Here is a 27631-nt window from a genome sequence, read left to right on the forward strand (position 1 = left end):
CCTAGCCAGCTTAGCATTCCAGCAGAGCATTTCTACACTATATTTCGTAATGCTCTGCTAGATTGCCTAGCAGCTTAGCATTCCACCAGAGCATTTTTACACTATATTTAGTAATGCCCTGCTAGATTGCCTAGCCAGCTTAGCATTCCAGCAGAGCATTTTTACACTATATTTAGTAATGCCCTGCTTGATTGCCTAGCCAGCTTAGCATTCCAGCAGAGCATTTTTTACACTATATTTCGTAATGCCCTGCTAGATTGCCTAGCCAGCTTAGCATTCCAGAATATTATTTGTACACTATATTTAGTAATGTCCTGCTAGATTTCCTAGCCAGCTTAGCATTCCAGCAGAGCATTTTTACACTATATTTAGTAATGCCCTGCTAGATTGCCTAGCCAGCTTAGCATTCCAGCAGAGCATTTTTACACTATATTTAGTAATGCCCTGCTAGATTGCCTAGCCAGCTTAGCATTCCAGCAGAGCATTTTTACACTATATTTAGTAATGCCCTGCTAGATTGCCTAGCCAGCTTAGCATTCCAGCAGAGCATTTGTACACTATATTTAGTAATGCACTGCTAGATTGCTTAGCCAGCTGAGCGGTCCAGCAGAGCATTTTTTCACTAAAGCTAGGAATGCTCTGCTAGATTGCCAAGACAGCTGAGAATTGCAGCAGAGCATTTTTACACTATATTTAGGAATGCCCTGCTAGATGCCCAAAAACAGCTGAGCATTACAGCAGATCATTACCTTCCCTATATAAATTGAAATGCCTTTTTGCTTAGCTCACTGTTCACTGCTAACTTCTCACATACGGCAATCCCATGCATGTTTGAAATTTTATTGTTTACCAAAGAAAATTTTAAAAATTCAATCAATAGATAAAAAATAACATTTTGAGGCCTAATGGGCTAATGGCCTAATGGTAGGGTTTTCTAAAGATATATGGAATCAAATTGCCCGGAAGTTATATCTGGCGGACGTTGCCTATTGACATTTTTGTGTGATTTCGTTTAAATTACACTTAAAGCACGTAAACTGCAATTACCTGAATATTGATTCATACATAATTTTCTAAATTGAGGAAATCTTTTCAATTCTTTGGTACATTCTATAGAAAAGGACACGACCGCCTTTGTTCTTCTTTAAAACATACAGAATATACGACTTCCTTGTTAAGTGTATTAAACATTGAAAGTAGACAAGTTACTGTAAATGTTAAGTATAGGTGTGTTTTTTTTACAGTTCACGTACGTGTAAGTTCATGATCAAATAAAAACTTATCTCGAAAAGGTGAATGGCTTATTATTGGTTGTTGGAGGAATGAAAATTACGTCCTTGTGGTAATCAAAACAATTTGATTATATTAATGACCTGGAGCAACAAAGTTGCGTTACAATCTCAAGTATTCAATTTCGCGCTACCAAAATCCATTACGACCTTGCGCCGAAAAAAACCCATCCATTTCACGTAATGCAAGTCGATTTCGCGCAAAATGTATCCATTTTGCTCTCCCGAAATGCATTTTGCGCTATAGAAATCCATATTGCGTAACCGGAGTCATTTAACTGAATGAATATGATCTTAGAAAGGTAAGAAAATAATATATCTCCTCGCCCATTCTACATAATCGAAATCCACACACAAGATCATGTCGTGGCACGACAAAATCAACATAGTGCGTTTGCGACCAGCATGGATCCAGACCAGCCTGCGCATCCGCGCAGTCTGATCAGGATCCATGCTGTTCGCTTACAACTCTTTAACAAGTAGAGAAACTGATAGCGAACAGCATGTATCCTCATAAGACTGCGCGGATGCGCAGGCTGCTCTGGATCCATGCTGGTCGCACACCCATTATGTTGGTTTTGTTTTGACGCGGCTCATATATTAGATATATTTGATTACTCCCCTTGTATGTTTTAAATCCTCCCTCCATTTTACATTACCGATATCCACACAGTAAATCATTTGTTTTAAATACCATTTTATTTTAATTGTTTATGCAGTACTTTAGTCTTTGTTTATTGCAGATATTACAATTTTAAAAGTGAGTTATGTGCGCAAAAACTAAAAAAACAACCTTAACACTACTAGGAAACTAATAACCAGCATGCAAACTCAATTCAGAATAGAGAGAAAACATAAGAATCCAAATTACAAGCACATCCGGTATTTGGATTAAATTAGGATAAAAATATCTCAGGATAAAAAGTTTTTTTCAACTCTTACTGCAAATTTTCGATCTCGATCCTGATATTCTATGAAGACAAATTTACATTTTATGCAAAAAAGATAAATTATATATTTAAGCCCGATTGTAAGTAGCATATTTGATCCACGCATGAGATCACTTCCTGGAACTAACCAGTGTGACTCTCATATGGTTGTGACTCCAGCAGGGCTCGAACCTATGATCCTCATATTTCATTGTGACTCTCATTGCCATTGGTTTAACCATTAATTTAATGACAGATTTGCACTTTCGTATCATTCAATAAAATTCAAGGTTATGTACTCAAGGCGTCATGTCCTTGCAAAATTATAAATTCTCAAGAGTCATGCCATAGTGCCATTCCCTTTTCAAACTATCTCAGGTATCAATTTGTCTTTTATAGTCATGTACTGACCTTTCATTAGACTTCTTATAAAGGTACTATTTTGGAGAACAAAAGCCCTTCAGTTTATTGTTCAAATTTTATTTAATCTTAAGTACATCCTGGTGTACTTTTAACTTGCAACATTTAAGTTCAAAAAACGTCCCTGTAGTACGGAATTATGACTTAAAGTAATAAATAATAATAACAAAAATCTCTTCCCAGGACATCACGATTTTACATAATTGAGAAAAAAAACTATATAGAAAATCAGATTTCGTATACAAATCTTTCATTTTACGTAAACCCGTACTGATTTCTGTACTGTATATTACTGCGGGTCATTGCTTATTTCTATTTATAGCCGTTCCGTGTTTCCGATCCGGAACGCTTGTGTTTTTTTTAAATAAAGAACCTAACAAATATGTTTTGTCAATACTATCTTTATATTATTGTCGCATAAGTTGTATCATAAACGCAATACAGTAAGACTTGGCGTTAAAGTATTTAGATTATTGGTGCGTTTTCAACTAATTGGTATATATTTTGAAGGAGAGTTTAAAATGCCTCCTGGATTTAGCACGGGTGCTTTATTGTTTTATTCTGTGATATGTTGTTTGTTGACGGTGCCGGTCTATGGACACGTACGGATAACATATCCCCCGGCTCGCAAGTTCGCCTTGGATTTTCTGGATGTAGTGCGAACCCCGCCTCCTTGTGGAATGCCGAAAGGTAAGTTCATTTAAATAAGTAGACATTTTATTTGAAAAGATATCTTTAATACTGTTTTTAGTTGAGAAAATAATAATTACAAACAGATAACTTTGAAAAATCAATATTTACATTAGTGTTTTTAGAGTTTTCAGTTCAGGGTCGTTTAAAAAAAAAGTGTATTTAAAAATTTACTATTTACAATACATTTGCTTTGAGCTCAACGAATAGCAATCTGTAGATTTAGGTAGATATTGATTGAAATTATAGGTATCAAAACAAGTATGGTTATATTTTAACTTATATACTTTTGCTAATTTATGCTTATACACATACGTATCTATAGACCGGCTAAATGCAGCAATGCATTACGATGCATAAAACGCATTGTACATAATATAGTTAACATTTCAAACACTGTTTCGTCGCCCAGATAATCTGACCGTAGTCATGCCTTTTTTCTTTTAATTGCAATGAAAAAAAAACGCTGTGTTTTTTGTAAATAATATCGACAGGTCCGATTAATAAAGAAGTTTATTGGCATATCTTTTTATAAACGTAAAATTGAGCCGCGTCATGACAAAACCAACATGCTGTTCGCTTACAAACCCTATAACAAGTAGAGAAACTGACAGTGAACAGCATGGATCCTGATCAGACTGCGCGGATGCGCAGGCTGGTCTGGATCCATGCTGGTCGCAAACCCATTATGTTGGTTTTGTCGTGACGCGGATCAAATGTTGTTTTTCTCAGTGAGGCGATTTTATCAACAGATATACTCACTTAGGACTACACCTTGCCCTAAACCTATTTACATCTTCATGGCTATGAATATTGTTAACGTTATCGATTTTGAAATATAAATATACTTAAATAAGCATTGAGATATTTATCGCGTCCCATGGCATTTTTGCTCTCAAAGTTACCATTGCTTGTTTACAATATTATACATTTTGAAACTTAAGTCTGTTTGTTTGTTTGTTAGTTAAGACAGTTGGTTTTTGCTTTAAGTAACTGATATTAAGTATATAAAGTAATATTGCTGTAGATTGAAGTTTCTCGGCAGTGTATTGTCAACACATTTTAAAACCTGTTTTCACTCGTTGTGTCATGATATAATTATATCGGTTCAAGTACAGTAAGCTCGATGAGTTAGCAAAAATTAATTTGCTACTTGATAGTGTACATACTACCCGAAATAAATATATGTCATGTGAAACTGAAACCTTCATAACAATATGGCAAACATCTTGTTTGTCCTTGTTTTTTTGTAAATTAAGATGCATCGATGTCCGTCTACGCATGCGTAAGTTTCGATAATGGCACTATCATTGGAAATCATTGTGGCACATCATTTATGCTCGGATCATGAATAAGTTACAGGTTTTACACAGCACGAGCTACGACAAAGCGTTAAACAAATACATTTCAATAATACGTTATTAAATATTTTATAATGGTATTCATTTTTATTACCTGAATTTCAATTAATTGATCTAACTAGTTTTCCTAACTGTGCAATTTTCTCGGGGCAACCTCTCGCGCCGATCGCAACTTTTCGGCCCTTTCCGCCAGTCCTCGGATAAGGAGTATGAATACAAAGAACGAATACGGTATTTCGGTCTAAACAAATAGTAATTTAATGCTGGGAGTTGTTGACAAGTTTATTTCCAATATATCGAGTAAATGCCCAGCTAAAATAAGTCAATTCATAGATACAAAAGCAAGTAATGCATTATTTATATATTTATTATTATGGTTGAAGAAACCAAAAGTACAAAATGCCAACCTGTTGACATTGAGTCGCATTTGTTTAAAATTGTACATCAGTGGGTATATTTAAATTAAAATGGTTGTCAGACATATTTTCAATCATAATTGTAACGAAACAGACTTTATTTTCCTTTGGATGTCAAATATATAAATTTGTTTTACATAATCGAAGATTTCACTCTCTGTTTCAAACCACGTGGTAGAACTACTTTCAATCCGTATTAACTCCGAGGTAATTATAGATAATAGCCGAGGACGTTCCAATTGCCCCATGCGCATGATCATACGTGTCAGCAGACGCATTAAACAGTAACAGCACAAACACATTCACCTCGCGCAGCACAAGAAACCGCGATCATGTAGAAGAATCGCGTTATGAAATTGAAAAAAAAAACATGAAGGAATGAACAAATAATTATCAGAATGTCAAATCTATCTGCATAATATTCTATGTTAGAACATATTCTATAAAAAAACGAAATTCATAGTACTTCTTTCCCCCATATTCTCTTGAATATCCCAAAAGTAGTGCACACTGTATATGCTTGTTAAGAAACATATTGCTAGGCCATCTGTACTTCTGTACTTTGATTTTTCGCCTGGACAGATAATTTAACACAACAAACAATGTATGATTATCGAACTACCTTACTATAACCGTAATAATAATAATAATAATAATAATAATAATAATAATAATAATAATAATAATGATAATAATTAATAATAATAATAATAATAATAATAATAATAATAAGAAGAAGAAAAAGAAGAAGAAGAAGAATAATATAATGATAATAATAATAATAATAATAATAATGATAATAATAATAATAATAATGATCATAATAATGATAATAATAATAATAATAATAATAATAATAATAATAATAATAATAATAATAATAATAATAATAAATATCATTGCACATTACGTCATCTTTTCAGGTCTCGGCCCAATCACGAACTTTCTAGCCAACGAAGAAGTCACAGTCACGTGGCATGTGGCATATCCTCACAGGGTAAGTTAAACACTATCACGTGCATACGAATTTGAGCATGGAATTAAAAAATCTTAATTCACATTAATTAATGTAACATTTGATATATTCCCTTGTGTCCCATAGAAAATAAAAACATTCTGTACAAAAAGGGAAACAATTATAATTCGAAGTTCTATATTAAATTTTGCCTTATATGTATTTCCCTCCATTTTCCAACTTAAAATCAAAACTTAACGTGTGAGTATTTAATTGCTTACCCTCATTTTCCGTATTTTCTACTGTTTTGTATTTTTAAAATCTATTTATAACTGTTATTATGTTTGTTTACCCTCTTCGTTTTGGTATATTAATGGTATAGTTTGTTAAAAAAAGGAGAAAACTTTAGAGTAATTTTAGAGTACTTTAGATTTTGTTCTTCAAGTACGCGCTTATAGCTACGTCACTTCAAAATATATGCACTCACTCACTCACTCACTCACTCACTCACTCACTCACTCACTCACTCACTCACTCACTTTTTTTCTTGCATACCTCTACATTTTATTTTTTATTTGACAACTATTAAATAATTTTCAAACAACTGGCAGTGACATGATTGTGATGGAAAGTTTAATATATACAGGAGCGTATTATTAAAAATGAATGGTACGAGTGTGGTGCGGTGTTTAATCGGGATGGGGTTGGTAGGAGGTTGGAGGTAGGTTTGGTTTCCGAGTCCATGATATACTTTAACAGATAATTGTTTGCCGTATTTCTCCATAGTATAATAACATTCCGTCAACTTGTAACAGTCACTCATCTTTTGTATTTATTTAAAAATTCTTAAGTTATTATAAAAACACAACTCAGTACGTCCATTTTTCCGTTTTTATTATAAAGTTTTTGTCATCTTTATAACAATATTTCCAACCGGTTGAAAACAACAATAGATGTACATTATATTGCACCGCAGAAAACTGCGGACTTTAACCGTCACATGTTAAGTGTCTGACTGCTTGAATCTCTCTATCTCAAAAAGTTCAGCTCATTTATTAATACAAAAATAATTGTAAGAAAGGTTTCAATAATTAACTAATGAAAAAATGACCCTTAAACAAGAAAATATTAACCAATGAAAATACATTTTATCAAATATGAAATTAAAGATTTGACCACTAAAAATGGTTCGATTAAGACTGATTAACACGCCAGATGTCAAAAGTCAGCGGCCTGTTAATTCCTTTCTTTAAGTCAAACAGATAATCTGATAACAAAACTTCAAATAAATGTCGTAGATAAAATTAATGATAATAATCACGTTGTCATACATGTGACGTAAAGATAAATGTGTCAGACACGTAAATTGCAATAAACATGTCAGAGGTCTGGCTAATTGATAATTTACATATTTCTGAATTTCAATAATTTAAAAACTTTTTATAAAATAAACAAGAAAATATAATAATTTTACGAAAAGTATTTTGAAAGAATCAAATGAAAAAAAATACAGCATAACACGAGTTATAACGAGTACAAAGATTAAGAAGGAAATTTGCATTAGAACGCTTTAAAGTGATACAAATCTTTGTATGCTGCTATCTTTGTAAGTCAATCATTCGCCGATTTAAACATTTCGTCTGGTGGTATTTTATTTTTCTTATGAAGTATGCACACAAGTTATGGTTGCTATGCTTGATCTTCGCAACCGATACAAAAATATTCGTTTGGTTTATAATTGATTCAATGTATACTATTGAATAATGCAAACCCTTTGCAGTACAAATATAATTTATATAGAAGATTCAAAACGATATTGTGATCCAAACAGTATTTTTTCTCTCATTTTTTAAAAGATCCTGTAACGCAATTTTTTTATGGTTTCATATACAGTAGAAACCCTACTTAAGACCACCCCGGAATTAAGACCACCCCGCTATTAAGACCAGTTTTTAAAAGAACGGAATTTTCTGTTCTTTAAGTCAATGGTTACATGATTCAGAATTAAAACCACCTCGCTTATCCACTTTTAAGACCACCAAATTCAGTCCCAATTCTTTGTTATGTTCTTTATTAGACCTCACTTTTGAGACCACTGATATTAAAATCAACACCTTGCTAGATCATCAATTTGTTGTTATGTTGTTATTATATGCTTGATTGCTCTTAGGCATGACACTTGATTACACAAGGTGTCAAGAACTGTTATTTAAGAGATATTAAATGAAATAAGGTGAGAAAGTATATTTTAGAGTGGTTTAATGTTGATTTTAGCACATTTATTTTGTGAAGGAATAATGTCTTATATGATATGTGAATAATATACATCATATAATAATTAATATTGAAATCAGATTAAAAAGAATTTGATATTAAATTTATTTCTTTCCATTTGATGTTAAAATATAACATACTTTTATATTGTATTTGCAGCTTACATATTGTTTGTTCATACAAAATGACTTAAATAGACCATGGTCATAAAGTATGTAAGCAATGATAAGAATTTCCACAATTAAGACCACCCCGCAATTAAGACCACTTTGGTCCAGTTCCGATGGTGGTCTTAATTGAGGGTTTTCACTGTAATATATATAATGCTCAAATGAAGATTCAAAAAGCATTATTTGTAAAAATATTTTAAAATCTACATTTCATGTAAATAAAGGGAGGTAATTAGAAATTTATTTTCTATTAAGTCTAAGTCAGTTTTCAATAAGAAATGAATGCATATATATTTTAATGATTACATATAATATGGACAAATATTTTTCGTACATATTTTACATATTCTTCTAAGTTTGAAAATTGTTTTAGAAGCATAATTTCATACATATATAAAATTTCAATGAAATGTGGTAACAACCTAAATTACAACATACAGGATCTTTCAGTTTATCTATTTTATTTTTTTGAAGAAGGCAAATGCCGAAATAGTTAGACGCTTCGGTTCTCTTTATACTGATTAAGTAACTGACACACTCCATTCGTTATAGAAACGGTTACCAACGTAAAAGAATGTACTTACGTATATACGTTAGTAGGTATATTTTACATAAATGTTATTTATATTGGGAGTGATACAAGTTGAATGCACATTTTTCTGATTGTTTTAGTGAATATTGAACATATCTAGAATTATCTAATATTTTCAATAGCTCGAAGCGTAAGTGAAGATATAAACCATGCAATAAATCAATAACGAAACTAACTCGTTATAAAAATAAACTTCCTGCTAAATATCTCAAATGGACTTGCCTAATCCCCATCTTTTTAAACTGGACGAGTCCATTCATCATTTTTAGGGAAAATATCAAAACATGTATCGACTGAATAAAGCGAACCGTGAAGCCCATGTCCAGACGGCTCGGAAGTGTCGGCTGATCTTGGTCGCTGTGTTCGCATTGGTTGAATTTGTTGCATCCAGCAGTACCAACATACTATCGACCTACGTTAAGGTCATTAATCTATCTTAATCATGATGCGTGATGTTCTCTATTCAGTAGGTTTATTTCTCATTCATGAACATTTCATATTTTGTTGAAAGGGGGGAACATATGAAAGTATGGTTGTTAAAATGTTTGAATACAATAATCTGATTATATTATATAATCTATAAATAGCTTTGAAATGCCTTTCCCTGATTGGCTAACAAGCAACTTTTTGTAAAAAATAACAGGTCAATATCAGAGTATATTCACTGTTTTTTTTCCTAAAAATAGATTTTCAGAGTATATTCACCGGTTTTTCTTCTAAAAATAGATTTTCTGGAAATCCCTAAAAGACGCGAGACTTTGACGTGACGTCACGCCAAGTTTGTTGTTATTATTCTGAAAAAAACGTTGAGTGGGGTGTACATAAGAGTCAAATAAGTCTATTTTAGTAACCATTTTTCATTTTTAAGAACAATAGGGATTAGCATGCCAATGGAAAGGGCCAAATTATAGAAACAGTAGACAAGCTGAAAAATAATGATTTCTGTCGTATGTGATAAGCTATATAAAAGCTATTTATAAATTATATAATAAAACAGATATGTACTTTTTAGCTGTTGAATATGATGTGATATGTACTGAAAAATTAATATTGACCTCGGCTATCGCCTCGGTCAATATTAATTTTTTCAGTACATATCACATCATATTCAACAGCTAAAAAGTCCATATTTGTATAATATTATATATGCAATAAATATGTTTAAACTGACCTGATGAGGCCGAAATAACCATTAACTGATTTACATAATATAATTATTTAAAGATTTAATGCTAAAAATGCTATCATTTTTTTATTTCTCAAAAACTCTTTTTTTGGTATTTTTTACAGTTTCGAAAAACATACTCATTTCGGTATATACATGAACTATATATCTTTTGCATCTTTAGTTTTGTTGGCAATTGGTATATCAAAGTGAATATGTAATTTGTATGGAAGTCAAACTACTACTTTGTTTGCATTTTGCCACATCTGCATGTTCAGCTTTTCCTTTTTTCAGCTATAAAACATCTTATACATGCTCTCAATACATTTATCAAACAGTTATAAAACACATGTTTGGCATTTCTAAAGAATTAAAAACATATGAGCCGCGTCATGACAAAACCAACATAATGGGTTTGCGACCAGCATGGATCCACACCAGCCTGCGCATCCGCGCAGTCTGATCAGGATCCATGTTGTTCGCTATCAGTTTCTCTACTTGTACGCTCGTAATAGAGTTGGTAAGCGAACAGCGTGGATTCTGATCAGACTGCGTGGATGTGCAGGCTGGTCTGGATACATGCTGGTCGCAAACGCACTATGTTGGTTTTGTCGTGACGCGGCTCATATGGATTTTTGAGACATAATGTGCCTTTCATATTGGAAAGTTACACATATCCATCAATTCGTAACTAAGTTTTGCTTTGCGCATTTGATAAAGAATAAGGATATCATTTTTTACAAGAAATGTATTCAATTATATTCTAAAAAACATCACGTGATGTTCAAATTTACTTACTCTATACCCGGATTTTCGTGACTGAAAAAAAGAAAAGAATTGTCGACGACAGTCGTCCGATATTAACAAAAGTGTTTAGTATATATCTACCTCAATAATATGAAAGTTATTTTTATTTCTTCATATTTGATATGTGAATATACATTATTACAAAATTCAAACGTAAGGTTACAAAAATATTATCTATAATGGGATAACAAAAAGGATATATTTGTACATGTATATCTATAATGTTTATTTCTTTTCTTAAGAAAATAAGAATTATACTACTTGTATATCTATGTTTATTTCTTAAGAAAATGAGATTGATACTACTTGCATATCTATAATGTATATTTCTTAAGAAAATAAGAATTATACTACTTGTATATCTATGTTTATTTCTTAAGAAAATGTAAATTGGCTGCTTTTTATCATACCGAACTATGACTGTTTATACTAAATTAATCTTGTCGTCAATATATAAAATTATAGTTTGTGACGATATTACCTATAGATAATATAGGACATTAAGAAAATACACTAGCAAATATATATCATCTGCCAATCGTGCAATGACAAGCGGAAGTCATTTGAAATTTCAATAAGCCCCAAAACTGAGATAACCGATAGTTTTTTGTAATTTCTATCTCTCAAAACGTTTTAATTTTTGGTTTCTTAAAACAGGTCCAGTAAAGTTAACCATTGGTCATTCTTATACTACTTACACTTACAATCGATGTAAATTACCAAAAAGAGCTCAAAATATGCAAAAATAACCCTTATTGCGTTAATCACGCTGTAGAAATATAGGAATAAATATTGCAAATGCAAATTATTACTTGAATCTTAAATCTTTATCTTAGAACATGTTTCTTCAATTTTTTTATTTTCTTGAAATACTTTGGCTCATCTGGAGGCATGCAGATTTAAATTTATATAAACGACGACTCTTTTGAAAACATGAATAACACTAAACTGGTGTATACATTATAATATAGATTAATATCAGTAATATAAAAACTTCTTTTCTTTTGTTAATAGTGTATACGTAAACTTTGAAGCGTGTAAATGTATTCAGATTTATTTATATAGCATCACGTGATTTACGAAATTACTTGGTATGTGCGGATCTTCGTAATTTAAACTAATATAAAAGACTTATTAGTAACACGATCACTGTTTGTTTAAACCAAGGGAGCTGATCAAGGCAACGGTACTTGGGTTTATTTATACTCACCACCGGTTGCCCATATGGGCGAGTCCTCCAGAAGAGTAAAAGTCATTTTAGATTTTTAGAGGCTAGTTCAAGATATAAATACAGAAATATGCCCTGTTTATTTATAAGTTTGTCCCGTATGTTATCAGTGCGATGCAATTCATGCTCTAAATTTCTACATACTAATTTCGCTTATCGTTGCATAACTATCTATTACATCTTTAAAAAATAAAGAGCTCCGGGCAAAACATACATTTTTTTCGTTACTTTCAATAACCTTTTAAATGCGAACTTATGAAAAGTAAAACGAAGATCCATTTTGCCCGATGCATTCTTGCTCCTTGCACCGCATATTTTATCATTATAATCACGTCTTAAAGAAGAAGACGAAGACGAAAATGAACAAAAAATAATTTATGCAAGATATAATGCATGTATCTCGTTATAAACACAGCTTACATTGAATTTATTAATCACACCATGCTTGTAAAAAATATTGTAATTTAGATGATGTACAATGTATAAATCTTCATAAAGTATCTGTTCTGTTCTGTTCTTGATTTGAAAATAACAATAATTTGTTGTGCTTTTGACAATCTGGTCAAAAAGCTTAAAGGCCCATTATGCCCCAGATATGCCTTTAATATAATTTCTCAAAAACTTTTTATTTTTAGTGTCCTGTAAAAGTTTTAAAAAATAACTTTTTTTCTTTATATCTGAACCCTCTTTGTTCCAATCGATTGTTGGCTATAAGTATAGTTACAGTGTTTTAGTATTTTATATGCATGTCAAAATACTAGTTTGTTTACATTTTGCTACTTTTATGACAATTTTCACATTCAGTGCTATACTTTCTTCATGTGTAAAGCATCTAACATGCTCTAATACCATTATTTTAATGTTACAACAATCATGTTTGTGCTCCTTTCTTAAAAAGACAGAAAAATTCATTTCTGACGCATAATGTTCCTTTAAATGATATAAGAAGTTATGGCTATTAGGAAGAAGTAGTATATTTTAGAAGTACACGTATTTGCTACTAATATTAACAGTTGATATAATGAACATGGAACCAGTACTAAAGTCAGATAAGTATATCAATAAATCGTATCATTTTACATTACACGGTGCATATCCATATCGGTACCCTCTTTGCAAAATCTGCTGAAACGGTACCCTCTTTGTACATGCACAGGCCATTCTCTACTCAAAACATACCAGCGATGGATAACAAGCCAGTAAAAATTCATTGTAATATGGAAAGGAAGTATGACACGTGGAAAAGATGTATACCACGGAACACTAGAAAGTTTTATCTATGTGCTGATTTGTCATGTGCCCGTTTTTCATGCACTGCGACTTCACAATAAGCTACAAAAAATCAACATGTCTTGCTTCGCCCATCACCTCGACATACTTTTCGGGCTGAAATGAACCTGTGGCTTGATTATATATGCATCATACATATTTAATATGTTCATATACATGTCATCTTCGGACAAATGGCAGTACATTGTCAAAAATAAATGAAAAAATCATAAAAACACCCTACTTTCGGTTTTGCAGCGTCACAGGCTACCTCTCTTCATTTGAATTTTTATATCACAGGTACCCTCTCACTTTTTAACACAAGAATTATTGAAATTAAAATAAGATATATTTTAAAGACTATTTCTAGTGGACAGTTTGCCGCATTCACAGTCGTTTAAGAATGTTTTAGATGGATGAGGTCCTTGCTCACACCCTTAAGTTATTATAAAAAACACAAAACAATATATTTCAACATTAGAATTCAGTAGCAAAATTATTATGTTAAAAAATCTACTTAATATATTGGTGTATTTAGTCTAACACATTACTATATTACAAAATTTAACCGATGTAAAGAATGTAGAACATCAACTCTTTTCAATAATATTTCAACCATTGAATACATTTTATTTTGTTCAACTAAGCAGATAAAATATATAGGTATAACCCTTGCAGCTGTTAAACGAGGCAAATCGTTGTTGTAATAAAATTATAGTGTAATTCCAAGGGGTGTATGTTTAGCTTTCATACAGCAGCTAATTTTCGGTGATGGTTGCTGAACGCAATGTTAACACGATCTTTGATTTTTGCCCTTATGAAACAACAACAACAACACACCACCACCATCAACAAAAACACCACTACCACAAACAACTACATCAACAACATCACTACCACCAACATCAACAATAACACCACCATCGTCATCATCAACAACAACAACAACAACAACAACAACAACATCAAAAACTACAACTTAAGATATGATATAAAAGCCAATGTTATAGATATAATATAATTATATGAAAAATTGATTCAGTTAGCAATATGTCAGTTACACGGTTTATATCCTATTATTTTCGTTTCAGAATATCGTAGTTCTTCTTTTTTTCCCATATTAATAACTTACTCCGATCTCCGTGCAAAGTTTGCATACTTTTTGACCACTGAAATATCTAACCAACTGTTTTGTTAATTTAAGGGGGGATTTGCGTTAAATCTATTGGCTGCAAATGAGTCGGTTATTCATAGATTCACAAATGGCTTTATTTCCACAACAGATCCTACGTAAGTATAATTTCATCATGACAAAATATTTTGTGATTTAATATTTATGAAATTATTTCATTGGTTTATCATCAAAATAAGTTATGATAACGACTAAATTAATATCTTATCTATGATTTTATTTTCATACTTCAATGTATCTGTATTTTTAATAATTTAGAATTGTCTGCTTTCCCCCCAGATTATTTCTTTGAAAAAAATATACGAAGGTGATATTGCATACACTCTTACTTTGTTGTCTTTCTAAAGCAATACTCTGATGTTCTAATGTTGTAAAATGCCATAATCCAATAAATTTTTACTTAGACATGTATTGTATATACATTTGCGGATAAAAACATTTCATTTTATCTTAAAGGGGCCGTTTTTATAAACAGCTTTTATAAAGGTTAGATATGTTATTTGATCATAGATCGTTTCATTTAATTTTCAATTCAAAAGAATTGAGGTAAAGATGAAGAATGGCATCTATAAAATATATAGAAAAATAAGGAAACCCCTCCATACCTCTAATCTCTATATTTAAAGTAGTGAAGCAGACCCTTTTTTTAGAAACGAACCTCACTAAATAGCTATAAATAGCTCTGGGGACGCTGTTTTGAAAAAAAGCCTATAAACAGTGATATAATGCACTATTTTCAAAATAAAAATTACTGAAATACTTAGTTTAAAACAACACAAAATTGTTTTTGCAACAAAAAATAAAAGCTGAATGACGCTTTAATGTAACGTTTTGCTCATGTAGTTTCCGTTACCGAGATATACTTTTATCGAATTTTCACCTCCAAGTTCTTACTCTTCAGTCACATAATGGTATACCTGGGTCATCAATTCAATGATATTTTTTTATTGAAATGAATTAAGTTCATATACCATTAATGTTTGAACTTTTTTTTATCAAACGCCAGTTGCACAAAAGTCAGGCGATAAAATTTGAATCACAAAAACTCTAAATGAAGTGGTTCAGTGAACACCGAATTAAAATTTATTTTTGGTATTGGTTCTTATTAAAGATCAATGACCTGAATTATCAAGCGTTAGTCTTCGGCCCTTTCCATAACACATCGGATTATGAGTATAATACTTATTGATGAAATCACTTAGGACTATATAGAATCACGGGGTTTATTGCAGGAGGGGGTGGGAGGGGCGTGGGGGGGGGAGAGGAGAGCTTCTACCTTATTACCTTATAATATACATGTAGGTGTTTACATGTACAATGTAGTAACTATAGGTTCAGGAAAAATACACTATGATAAACAATTCTTAAATTTCAAACTATGTGTTTTATCACTCGGTGAAAAATATTTGTTAATCATAATTTCAGAAAACTGTCGTATAATATAATAATACCAAACCTAGACTGCATGAACTGTAGTATACAACTTATACGACAAGCTGGAGAATGGTCAACCTCGTGTAATAATGGCAAATACGACTTCTACTCATGCGCAGATATCAACATTAAAACTGGTATGGTATAGGTATAATATGCACTGTTCAGTAAAAGGTCTTTTTTAAAGCAACAAGCATCCAGATTCATGCCAATTTCCATGAAAAATTTGACAAATGTATTTCAAAATTTAAATATCGTGAATTGAACACAGAAAGTAATTTACAAATTACAAATGACATTAACAGTTCATGTAAATTACCAAAAGGAGATCAGAATTTACAAATCATCCCTAACGCGTTAGTCACGCAGTAGAAATATGTTTCTAAATTCTGCAACACCAGTCATTGATTGCACATAACAAGTGAATTATTACTTGAATCTTAAATATATTTACCTTTTTTGAAATCTATGTTCATTTTTCTCAAGTACGATTTTCTTCAAATATCTGACTCATCTGGAGGCATGCAGTTTTAAAACAATCAGAGAGTCTTAGTCAAAAATGGTCTTAACTGTGGCGGGGTGGTCTCACTAGTGCATGGATATTGTTCGCTAAGATTAGATTTTTATGACTGTGGTTTTATTTTTCTACCATTTGTATTTAAATGTTCAAACATGTATCATAAATATCAGTTAATTATATAAATAAAAGACATTGATTGGACGAACACGGCACATTATGCCGGAGAAAAGCCAGGACAAAAACATCGACTTTGAATATAAAGAATTCTGGTGCACAACACATATTTTACTAACTGGTCCTCATTTCGATTTGCCGCATCTTATATAGAAACCATTTAGTATGTTGCATCGAATCGAAGCGATGTCGTTAGTTTCGGAAATCTCTTTCGTTGCGTTCAAGTTTCAAAAACATAAATCTGTCATATAGACTTTGACTTGTGACCGGCATTTTCCGTGACTTTAAGTTATATGAATCAAAATAAGCGTTTGTAAAACCATGACGAACAATCATTATGATCAACTAAGGCGCTTTTTAAAGAAAGAGGTACGGAAATTAACGGGTCTTGCCGAATTCTCTAACTTATTGATAGACCAAAAATGCATTATGTAGATGAGCTGGTGCTTCATTTTCATGTTAATTATTTTGTAAACTACATTTGTATGTGTGTGATATATATTAAATTAATAAGTGTTACCATTGTGCAAGGCCTCTCTCTTTCCTCTCTATATACATGTCTTTCCTCTCTATATACATGTATATATGTTTTGTTTTTATTTTATAGTGGTGGACTACAACAGATGTTCTGATCACGGTAGTTATAGCAATGGACAATGCACGTGTAATAGGCTGTACTCTGGACCTGCGTGTCAATACAAAGGTACGTTACTCTTATTAAGAATAAAGAACGTTATATTCATCCATCCATCCATCCTCATCGTTTAATTTATCTAATGTGCATTTTATTTTAAGCAGAATGTCTAATTGATCATATAGCTACGTTTTCGTTGAACAACTTATTTAACTTTGACCATGCATTTATAAGTTAATTTTCTTCTTTTATATTCTTATATCTGGATTTTATCACATAGTCCCACGTCGCTTTTGCAACTCTCTGAAACAAAATTGCACGGTTGTACATATGTGTTGACGTGACGTCATTTGCTTGATACAAAAATATAGCGTAGTAAATGAAAGGAAAAAGTTTTTCTTGTTTGGTATACAATAAACACAATATTATATTTGTGTAGCCTCATTACTAAAGTAGACAGGTGCTCGCATAATACAAGTCCAATAAATTCAATATTGGACCGTCAACCAAATACAAAAATTTGACTTCTTTATTTTACAGATGAATGCGAGGCGGATTCAGATTGCAGCAATGGTGGAAAATGTATGAAAAATGTTTCAACATATTACCCTAAAAATCAGTGTTACTGTACTGCAGGCTATTTTGGAAGATCATGCGAAAAACGTAATTTTTAAATTGATTAACTAATTACTAAATTAATTAATTAGTTTATAATAATAATAATAATAATAATAATAATAATAATAATAATAATAATAATAATAAAATAATAATAAAATAAACAATAACAGGCATGAACGTATGTTATTTTCGATGATTACATTTCAATTTTGAGTCACAAAAATAAAAAATAAAAAACATTTGAAATATATTTCTGCATTATAATTACATTTTTGCATAATGCATAAAATGTTAATGTTTATCCAAACTGTCAACATTTGCAATAAATCTAATTGCTCGTGTAACTTTATATTATTTTTGTAAACCACATTTTCTTTGCCGTTAGGTTTAAAGGAGAACTTATATTGCTCTGGTATCTGGAAATAAAATTAAAAAAAAAATCAAACATTAGCCTTTGTGTGTTATACAAGTTCTTGTTTCACTTAAGTTTTTTTCTTTTATATTCCCAGAATCGAGTATTACGTCAATTTCAAATATAAACACAAATGACTACGTACGGACGTCCATTGCTGGTACAGAAGACTTCAAAATCTACCACAGAATTCTTCCGGTAAGTTTTTTTTATGTGCTGAGTAAAATATGGATTATATTTGACATTATTTATTCTCTTGACAAATTGAATTGAATAAATGCAATATCTTGATCATACTTGTGAAAATTGACTTAACTGGCACTTTTAGATATTCAAAATGGATTCTCAAGTTACCTTGTAGAAATATCTAAGAAATCTCTGAAAATGAACGATGTCGAACTACTGACCAAGTTTTTAATAAAAAAAAAATCACCAAAACAAATTGTTGTCAAAGATATTTATAAAAGTTCATAACGTTGGAAATGGTCAAGTGCTCAACATGTTTAAAACAGGAGTTACACTTAGTTAACAACTTGTGTTTTTAGCACGGCTTATATTTTGTTCGGTTTGAAAGTTTTACCTTTCAAATGGTCGCAGTCGCAACATGTCTGCGCATGAGCAATGTGTTAAATCTTACGTTCCTCATTGTACTGGCAAAATGCACATGTCTGCGCTTGGGAAGTGTATTAAGTTACGTTGGCAAAATTCACATGTCTGCGAATGAGAAGTGTATTATGTTTTCCGTCAACATACACGTGTCTGCGCAGGTCTTACGTTCCCTATTAGTCTGGCAAAATTCACAATGCAAAGTTTCATGCTAAATCTATCTATAGTTTTTACGTTGCATGTATATATTATTCTTCAAAATAAATTTACAATATATGTTAATTTCCTTTCAGAGTTTAAATGAAATTGAGGTTGTACTACAAGTTGTCACCGATACATGGGTAGGCATTGGGTGGAGAGGCCTAAGTATGTACTTGTTTTTTTCCATAATATACCCGGTATCGATTTTTATGACATTTTATCAATTCACTGTTACATTTGTTAACATAATATAAATATGTTGTAATAAGTGAATAATATTATGTTGTAGCTTGTCCTTTTCATTTTTTTTCTAGAAATTTATCCACTTTTACGAAGTAAGATCAGTTTTGAATGATAATGTGCAAATGCAACTGTTTATTTGATATTATTAAATAGTAGAATGACAAAAGTGACACTTTTTTGTTGTAGACTTGAATTATCAATGCAGACGTTTCCCCGCAATACATGACCTTCCTGATGGGGATGGAGAGGGCGAAGGAGAGGGTGAAGGGGAGGGTGAAGGAGAAGGAGAGGGTGAAGGAGAGGGTGAAGGGGAAGGAGAGGGTGAAGGGGAGGGTGAAGGAGAAGGAGAGGGTGAAGGAGAGGGTGAAGGGGAAGGAGAGGGTGAAGGGGAGGGTGAAGGAGAAGGAGAGGGTGAAGGGGAGGGTGAAGGGGAAGGAGAGGGTGAAGGGGAAGGGGAGGGGGAAGGGGAGGGTGAAGGGGAAGGGGAGGGTGAAGGAGAGGGGGAAGGAGAGGGCGAAGGGGAAGGAGAGGGAGAAGGAGAGGGTGAAGGAGAAGGGGAAGGAGAGGGGGAAGGGGAAGGAGAGGGGGAAGGGGAAGGGGAGGGTGAAGGGGAGGGGGAGGGCGAAGGAGAGGGTGAAGGAGAAGGGGAGGGTGAAGGAGAAGGTGAGGGTGAAGGGGAAGGAGAGGGTGAAGGGGAGGGAGAGGGCGAAGGAGAGGGTGAAGGGGAAGGGGAGGGAGAAGGCGAAGGGGAGGGTGAAGGAGAAGGGGAGGGAGAAGGAGAAAGTGGTGGAACATGTGGAAGGGGTGGAAGTAAGTACATTTTTATTTCGTTTAGTGTATGAATGTTTTAAAAGATCTCATAGGAACATTTTTCTGTTTCTTTCTGTCTTGCATATACATACATAACATAATTACGATTGAGATTAAGATAATATAAAATCACGAATACGTTCATCAAAATAAAATAATAAAATGATAATGTTAAATTAATGTTTTGTCAGGCACACTTCATGCTATGGATTGTACAGATATAATTATCGGCACGGCTAAAGGGAGCTACTCGAGAATTGGTGATTATTATACCCGAGACAGATCGACACCAAGGTTCGACGCTTTCTATGGAGGCAAAGATAGTTTGACAGCAGCAGTCGGGCAGGAAGTTAACGGAATGACAACGATACTTTTCCGACGGAAGCTGAACAGTTAGTAAAAATCTATTGACCTCTTGGCAAAACTTATGTTAAATGAATTTCGATTAAATATATTAGGTTAAAGCATATTTATTTTAGCCTGGCTAAGATGAAGGCTTAAAGTTTACGAGATGGATAAGTAGGCACAAAACCTTTCTAAAACATATGCATCGGCAATATTATTTTAGATCATTTTTGAAGGCCTACATCAACTGGATAGACCTTGACATAAATGTAGGTAGTAACCAGTCTTTCTTTGTTTTAGAATATTAATACTTTTTTAGTAAAATTCCTTAAATCTGACCGAAATTGTAAAACAGATATTTTATTTGTACATATAGCTTCTGACGTCACGGATCATGTCATAACTGATGCCGCGATGCATGTGATTTGGGCACGTGGTCAAGTAGCAGGAAATATTCACCATAATCCAAGTTCCGGTCTGGAGCATTCGTCTTCTTCACCATCTATACCAAATTATTATTACACCGATGAGCTGAAATATCATGGAAGAGAAATTACAGGATCTTCTTACGGCCATAGAGGGTCGCTAACGCTTAATTTCTTCGGTAAGTTTGAAAGTTTCATTTGTAATCGAATGAACGATAGGTAGTGGCATTGAGCTACATCTTTCATCATATTTAAGTGAGGGCTTTGGTGGTAGCTTTAATTAATTAAATACATTATCAAACCGGACGTGTATTATTTCATTCTTGCCATACGAGTATAAGGCAATCCTTAATATTCCCAGTTTACTTTTATTTCCGATACAAGGAACAAAGAATCCAATCCGCCTAAAGTTCTTATTTGTATACCTTAGCGCCAATTGCTCTGGTTTGTCTTCTGCAGGCAGATCGTACGGCTATTTTAAGCCACCCAATGAAAGTATCCGTTACAGAGAGGCATTTCCCAAAGTCATCATCATGAAGTCAGAAAAGTCACTGACTTTGCGATAGAAAACATTAACGCAATATACCCGTATTTCAAATGTAGACGCCCTGTGGCTGTCATTTGAATTGCCTTAAATACATGAACGTCGCAACCTGTCATTATTAGAGTCATTAGAGATTAAATATGCTATAAATGTTTGCTTGTTGAGATATATAAGGTTATATCTATGCAGTGGGTTTAACAAGTAAATAACGAATATCAAATCTGAATAAACATATGTTAGAAAGTCAGCAAGACAAATGACGCAGCAGTTTAATTGCCTTCAGCATATAATGTAACTGGTATTTTTTCGGCCGGCCGTCTTAATCAGTTTGACTTCCTGTAAAATTTACAGGGAGAACTGAATATAAGAAGAATTATCATTGGTTATTTTAAATTACAAACTGAAATCTGGGAATCTCATTGGCCATAATAAAATAAAGGATAGTTCTTGCCATTCTAAAATAGAATTCTAAGGATAGTTCTAAAATAAAATCTAAAGGTTAGTTTGCGCCAAATGTTTATGCTATATGTATCGAAAAATTAGAAATAACACATACAAGTTGACCAGTTTTATTTCGGCCGAGTACGCTTTTTAAAGATACTTCTTATTACTCCTGCAGATGTTCCGAGTACAACCACACCGCCTACAACCGGAAGTTTCTGTGACGGAAGTTGGACTTCCCCGTCGGGAGAATATACTGCTAAGTGGGTGTATAACAAAATGTCAGCATCAATTACTTTCACTATATCGGCGAAAATTTCAGGCAATCAATGGATGGCAATTGGAATAAATCCAGAACGCAGAATGGTATGTGTTTAAATCTTGTTTTTATCTTTGAAAACTATGCATCGGCATCAAGAACATTATTTTTACCTATACCTATACACAATATTGTTTGTTTGTTAAGAATAATGTAATTTATTCTTCTTCCGGTTTCTACGACGGAGCATAATGTCTGAATGTTGGTTCTATAATTGCCATGTGGACAGTTCCTTTGACCATTTTAACCTTTGACCTTAAAATGTTCAGTTATGATATATCATCATCTTAATGCGATGATAGCAAATGAAGAAATACCTCCTGCATTGACACGCTCTGTCCAAACGAACCGACCAAAATGTGTTACATTTGGGCGGCTATTAAAATTTCTTCATGAGTAAAGTCAGTCGATTTTTTCTACGAACCAAAAGTAGTTTATATATTATTGTGTTTTTAGTTTAGTGACCGAGCAGATGCCTACGTAGCGTGGTCAACGAACGGTGAGCTTCCGGTGACAGTAACTGACAGGTATGTTTTAACACGAACCAGTATAGAAAATTCTATGGCATGGTACAGTCGTATGCAGTCAAATTGTGAACGTCATTGTCCAGGAATCATTTGTCACATTTAAGGGTTCGAATCTCGTAAGGGAGGTTGAATTTGATTCTTTGAAGTGCCGTACTTGTATATCTAAATCTAGTTCACTGAGGTCACCGGGGAAGATTTAACTCGGATGTTCGGTCCTGTATTCGATCCTGTCTGAAATAATGTATATATGAGGCATTGCTCCAGCTGTAATGCCGGAAAGTGACCCGATTGATTTTCTTTATTAAGCTAAGCTGTCTGTATCAATTTCATTATTCATGCAGTTATAGTCGTTGCAATTTTTTTTAGCTAGAAAGAGCTCTTCACTGATACATGAATAGTTAAATAATTAGTGTCATATTTTGTGAAAATATCACAATAAGACTGCAGTTCATGAAAATGGAACGCATTTTAAAGAGTATTTGTTTGGTAGCTATACTTTTAAAGACAAAAGGGGTTATAATTTGGGTTATTGTACATGTATAATGTATGTTTTATACGGAACGATGAATTTAAACGACCATACTGCTGTAGCGTGTCGCCAAGGATATTACAGAACTGCTCGTATACGGGTATGCATTTAAACGAGCACACTGCTTATAGCTTGTCGCGAAGGATAATACGGAACTGCTCGTATACGGGTATGTATTTAAACGACCACACTGCTTAAATTATAGCTTGTCGCCAAGGGTAATACGGAACTTCTCGTATACGGGGATGTATTTAAACGACCACACTACTGTAGCGTGTCGCCAAGGATAATACGGAACCATGAATTTCATTGACATCGGCATAGATGTATGTATAATATTAAATTGATATTTTCAGGCACCTCCGTAACTATATACCACCGGCACTGGATGATAATCAGAATTTAGTTAACATATCAGGAAGTGTTGTCGACGGCAGAACAACGGCAACCTTCACCCGTCCCCTAGTAACCAATGACCCTCAAGACTTTGATTTCGACGGAGAAAACTGCGCTTATTTTTTATTTGCCTGGGGTGGCACCGTAGATTCAAAAGGCGCTTTTAAATCTAAACATAATTCACAGAAAACTGCATCTGGTCGCACATATTGTTTCACTTCTTGTGACGTCCCTGGTAAGTTAATCTCATTTTAGAAATTTGTGCACCGATGCTAGTAAAAGTGTGAGTTTAAACAAAATCTTATTAAAATATTGTTTACTTTTGGTGAAAACCTATAACTTTAAAAGCTGTATTATTTATTTGCGTTCGTTTTTTCGCTAAACCTTTCAATGAAACGAAGTGGAAACGGAATTATGCATTTCACTCAGTTTCAACACCCCTTGTCATCTTTTGTCATATCTCGCTGAAACATGTATATTGCTTATGTTGTATAGATTTGTCATTGAAAAGCAGAAAAAGGGGTAACTTTGTTTCTATTATAGTGACCCCTCCTCCAGTAATTACAGATTTAAAGAGACGTGTGCCATTTACAATAAAACTGTTGCTGAACTGGGACCCAGCATATGGCGTTACTACATCGGATCCTTTCGATGCTTTAGCTGCTGATATGATAGAGTTTGTGAGTACATGTATATAAAACTTTGTCAATAAAACCAACGATAATAAATTAACCCAAAGGTGAAATTGTCTATATTATCACAATGACAGCAACACAATATATTGAGCGATCCAAACACAGATCCAAGCTTTTTAACCAAAGGGTGTTGCAACATTTTGATAAGGGGTACTAGTAATTCATATTACAAAAGGGGTTTAGAATTTTACCAGAAAGGTCACAGGTTCAAGTGTTCGCTGATTTTTACCAGTTTTCTGTGAATTTAAAAATCTTTTGTTGATATTCAAATCGTATAGGGGTTTCATATACTCAGGCAAGGTGCAGGGGTGTGTTAGTGGGTCATGAACACCGCCTCCAATTCTCCTCTAGTTCTGCGCATGCGTTCGCCACCACGTCTTTATTAACGTAATGTCTGGTACGGCTTACAGAGACAGTATTTATTAAACGATCCAAAATGTATTAACATACACAAAAGAAATACCTAAATGTAAATAAAGAGTAATGTGGACATTGCAAAGATTATATATAACCTCTTTTGAGAACAGAGATTATCTAATTCAACATTTTAACAAGGTCAAAAATAGTTTACACGTTGCTTTATGTAAATTTCATTGATAAATGTCAAGAGAAATGAAAATAACAAAAAGATGTAAAAATCTTCAATGTCAGTATAGAATCTTTCAAAGGGATAACCTTGTTTTCTTTCTTTTATACACAGTTTGAGTCAAAGTTTAAAAATCGTCTGCGTGGCTACCTTGGTGTGATAGCCCTGAGGTTCAGGTAAATATGACATGAAATGTAACCCTCTATAATGAAGTGAATTTAAAGTTTTTGACCTATTATAATTTATAAACTGCATTTTCCTATCAATGTATCCATAAGTGTATTTAAGTTTTTTTTATTCCAAATTTATGTCTAAAGTTTGGGAGTGGCCCCAACATTGAAACATATAAATAGTACAATAAAGGATTCTCGTTACTGAAGATGATCCACGAGTGTGTCCATTTAACATTTCCGTACAATTTCGACAACATCCTCCCGCGAGCAGATGCGTGTCACGCTTCCATAAAACCGTTTTGGAAACAATACCATTTCAACCAATTTTGATATATGTCTTTGAAGTTACATTCCATTTCATTCATTTTGGGTTCTTCATAAAATTTGTCAGTTTTGTTTACATGGCAGCGAATCATAGCATTTATTCGGCATTACATTAAACAACATTCATAGCCATTTCGTTATAAAAATAGTGATTTTTTTCTCGTTGAACATATTTCCTGGTAAAAAGATCTAAAAGCGACCATAGGAGCGTTCGGAAGTCAGAGAAATTTTACCATTCCAAGTCATTCTTTTATCAAATCTATAGCTCATACGCTTACATTTTGCGTTTTTAGTCCCCTACCGGTTTACCGGAGGGGACTTTAGGTTTACCCTCCGTCCGTCTGTTCGTCTGTCTGTCCGTCCGTCCGTCAGTCCGTCCGTCTGTCCGTCCATCCGTCCACAAAACTGGATCCCGCGATAACGCAAAAAGTACTGAAAATATTTTAATGAAACTTGATATATGGATAGATGGCAGTATGGAGATTATGCACGTCTTTTTCTTTTCTTCCTATGTTGAAAATTCTGGTTGCTATTGCAACAAATAGACTGAAAATATGGCAAATTTTACACATAACCTGGATCCCGCGATAACGCAAAAAGTACTGAAAATATTTTTATGAAACTTAATATATGGATAGATGGCAGTATGGAGATTATGCACTTCTTTTTCTTTTTTTCCTATGCTGAAAATTTTGGTTGCTATGGCAACAAATAGACTGAAAATATGGCAAATTTTACACATAACCTGGATCCCACGATAATGCAAAAAGTACTGAAAATATTTTTATGAAACTTGACATATGGGTAGATGGCAGTATGGGAATTATTAACATCCTTTTCTTATCTTCCTATGTTGGAAATTCTGGTTGCTATGGCAACAAATATACTGAATTTCAAGATTTCTGATTCTAGTTTTTAAGTTTTTTTTCACTATAAGTTCTTTATTTCTTAAGGTATTTTCTTCAAACTTTAAATATAAGTTGCTAGTCATCAACCACATCATATGTGACAAGGTTTACAACTCTAGGACAAAATTTCTCAGAATTACCGCCCTTGAACTTAAAATTTTCGTAAAAAATATTTTTTTTTTAATAACTTCTTTTTTTTCTGAATCTATCTACTTCAATCTTCATATAAATGTTTCTTATTATCACTCAACTTTTGTGAGAAAGTTCAATACTCTAGCAAGACTATTTCCAGAATTATGCCCCTTTTGAACTTCAACTTTGAGAAATTGGTAATTTTTACTCCAACTTCTTCAATCATGATAGGATTTTCTTCAAACTCCCACATCATAATAATAATTATGACAAGGTTTATAAATCTAGCATCCATATTTCCAGAAAAATCTCCTCCTTAAACTTTTAATTTTTCCTATTCGTTCTTTTAACTTTCATTTACTTCAAATTCAAAATAAACATTCATTATTCATACCTTCATTACTAATTGTTCTTTGTTACACTCACATCATGTATGACATCTTGCATCTTTATTTCAAGAGTTATCTCCTTTTTAAAATTTTTGCTTTTAAAAATGTTATATTTTGATAACAGGGATGTTAAAAAAATAACTTTAGAGTGCCCTTCAGTCCGTCTGTCTGTCTGTACATAAAAACTGTTTCCTGTGATCACTTTTTAAGAACTTTTTTTTTTTTTTTTTTTCAGGCCCCAAAGGTGACCCCATTTATTGCCTCCGTCGCATGACTATTTAAGGGTCGGAGGTCCATCCCTTAACAGTCTTACAATAATGTTTTAAAACATGAAAAGTTAACATAGTATTAACACCAAAGAAACAAATATATTCAACCTGGTACTTTCCAGATTAAGTTTTGTGTACTATGATATCCACAAATGTCCGTAAAATTAGCTATATAAAATTACTAAATATCAAATTACTTTCTTTAAAAATTTTTGCT

General features: G+C 32.9%; 1 protein-coding gene across 1 annotated transcript in view; it reads left to right on the top strand.

Moving 5' to 3' along the window:
* The first annotated feature begins 2977 nt into the window (after window positions 1-2977).
* The window catches only part of LOC132735928 (uncharacterized), a 35405-nt gene continuing 10751 nt past the window's right edge, over window positions 2978-27631 (top strand). The window contains exons 1-16 of the mRNA XM_060722967.1: window positions 2978-3328; window positions 6029-6102; window positions 14770-14855; window positions 16183-16328; window positions 17493-17588; window positions 18060-18182; window positions 18650-18750; window positions 19452-19524; window positions 19789-20412; window positions 20604-20804; window positions 21134-21361; window positions 22346-22533; window positions 22943-23013; window positions 23899-24173; window positions 24482-24618; window positions 25334-25395. Coding sequence (XP_060578950.1) covers window positions 3160-3328; window positions 6029-6102; window positions 14770-14855; window positions 16183-16328; window positions 17493-17588; window positions 18060-18182; window positions 18650-18750; window positions 19452-19524; window positions 19789-20412; window positions 20604-20804; window positions 21134-21361; window positions 22346-22533; window positions 22943-23013; window positions 23899-24173; window positions 24482-24618; window positions 25334-25395 — 2654 coding nt within the window. The 5' untranslated portion in view covers window positions 2978-3159. The remainder of the gene's footprint in view (window positions 3329-6028; window positions 6103-14769; window positions 14856-16182; window positions 16329-17492; window positions 17589-18059; window positions 18183-18649; window positions 18751-19451; window positions 19525-19788; window positions 20413-20603; window positions 20805-21133; window positions 21362-22345; window positions 22534-22942; window positions 23014-23898; window positions 24174-24481; window positions 24619-25333; window positions 25396-27631) is intronic.

Source organism: Ruditapes philippinarum, unplaced genomic scaffold (genome assembly GCF_026571515.1).
Source record: "Ruditapes philippinarum isolate M1 unplaced genomic scaffold, ASM2657151v2 ctg582_1_1_1_1, whole genome shotgun sequence".
In the NCBI taxonomy this organism is placed as follows: Eukaryota; Metazoa; Mollusca; class Bivalvia; order Venerida; family Veneridae; genus Ruditapes; species Ruditapes philippinarum.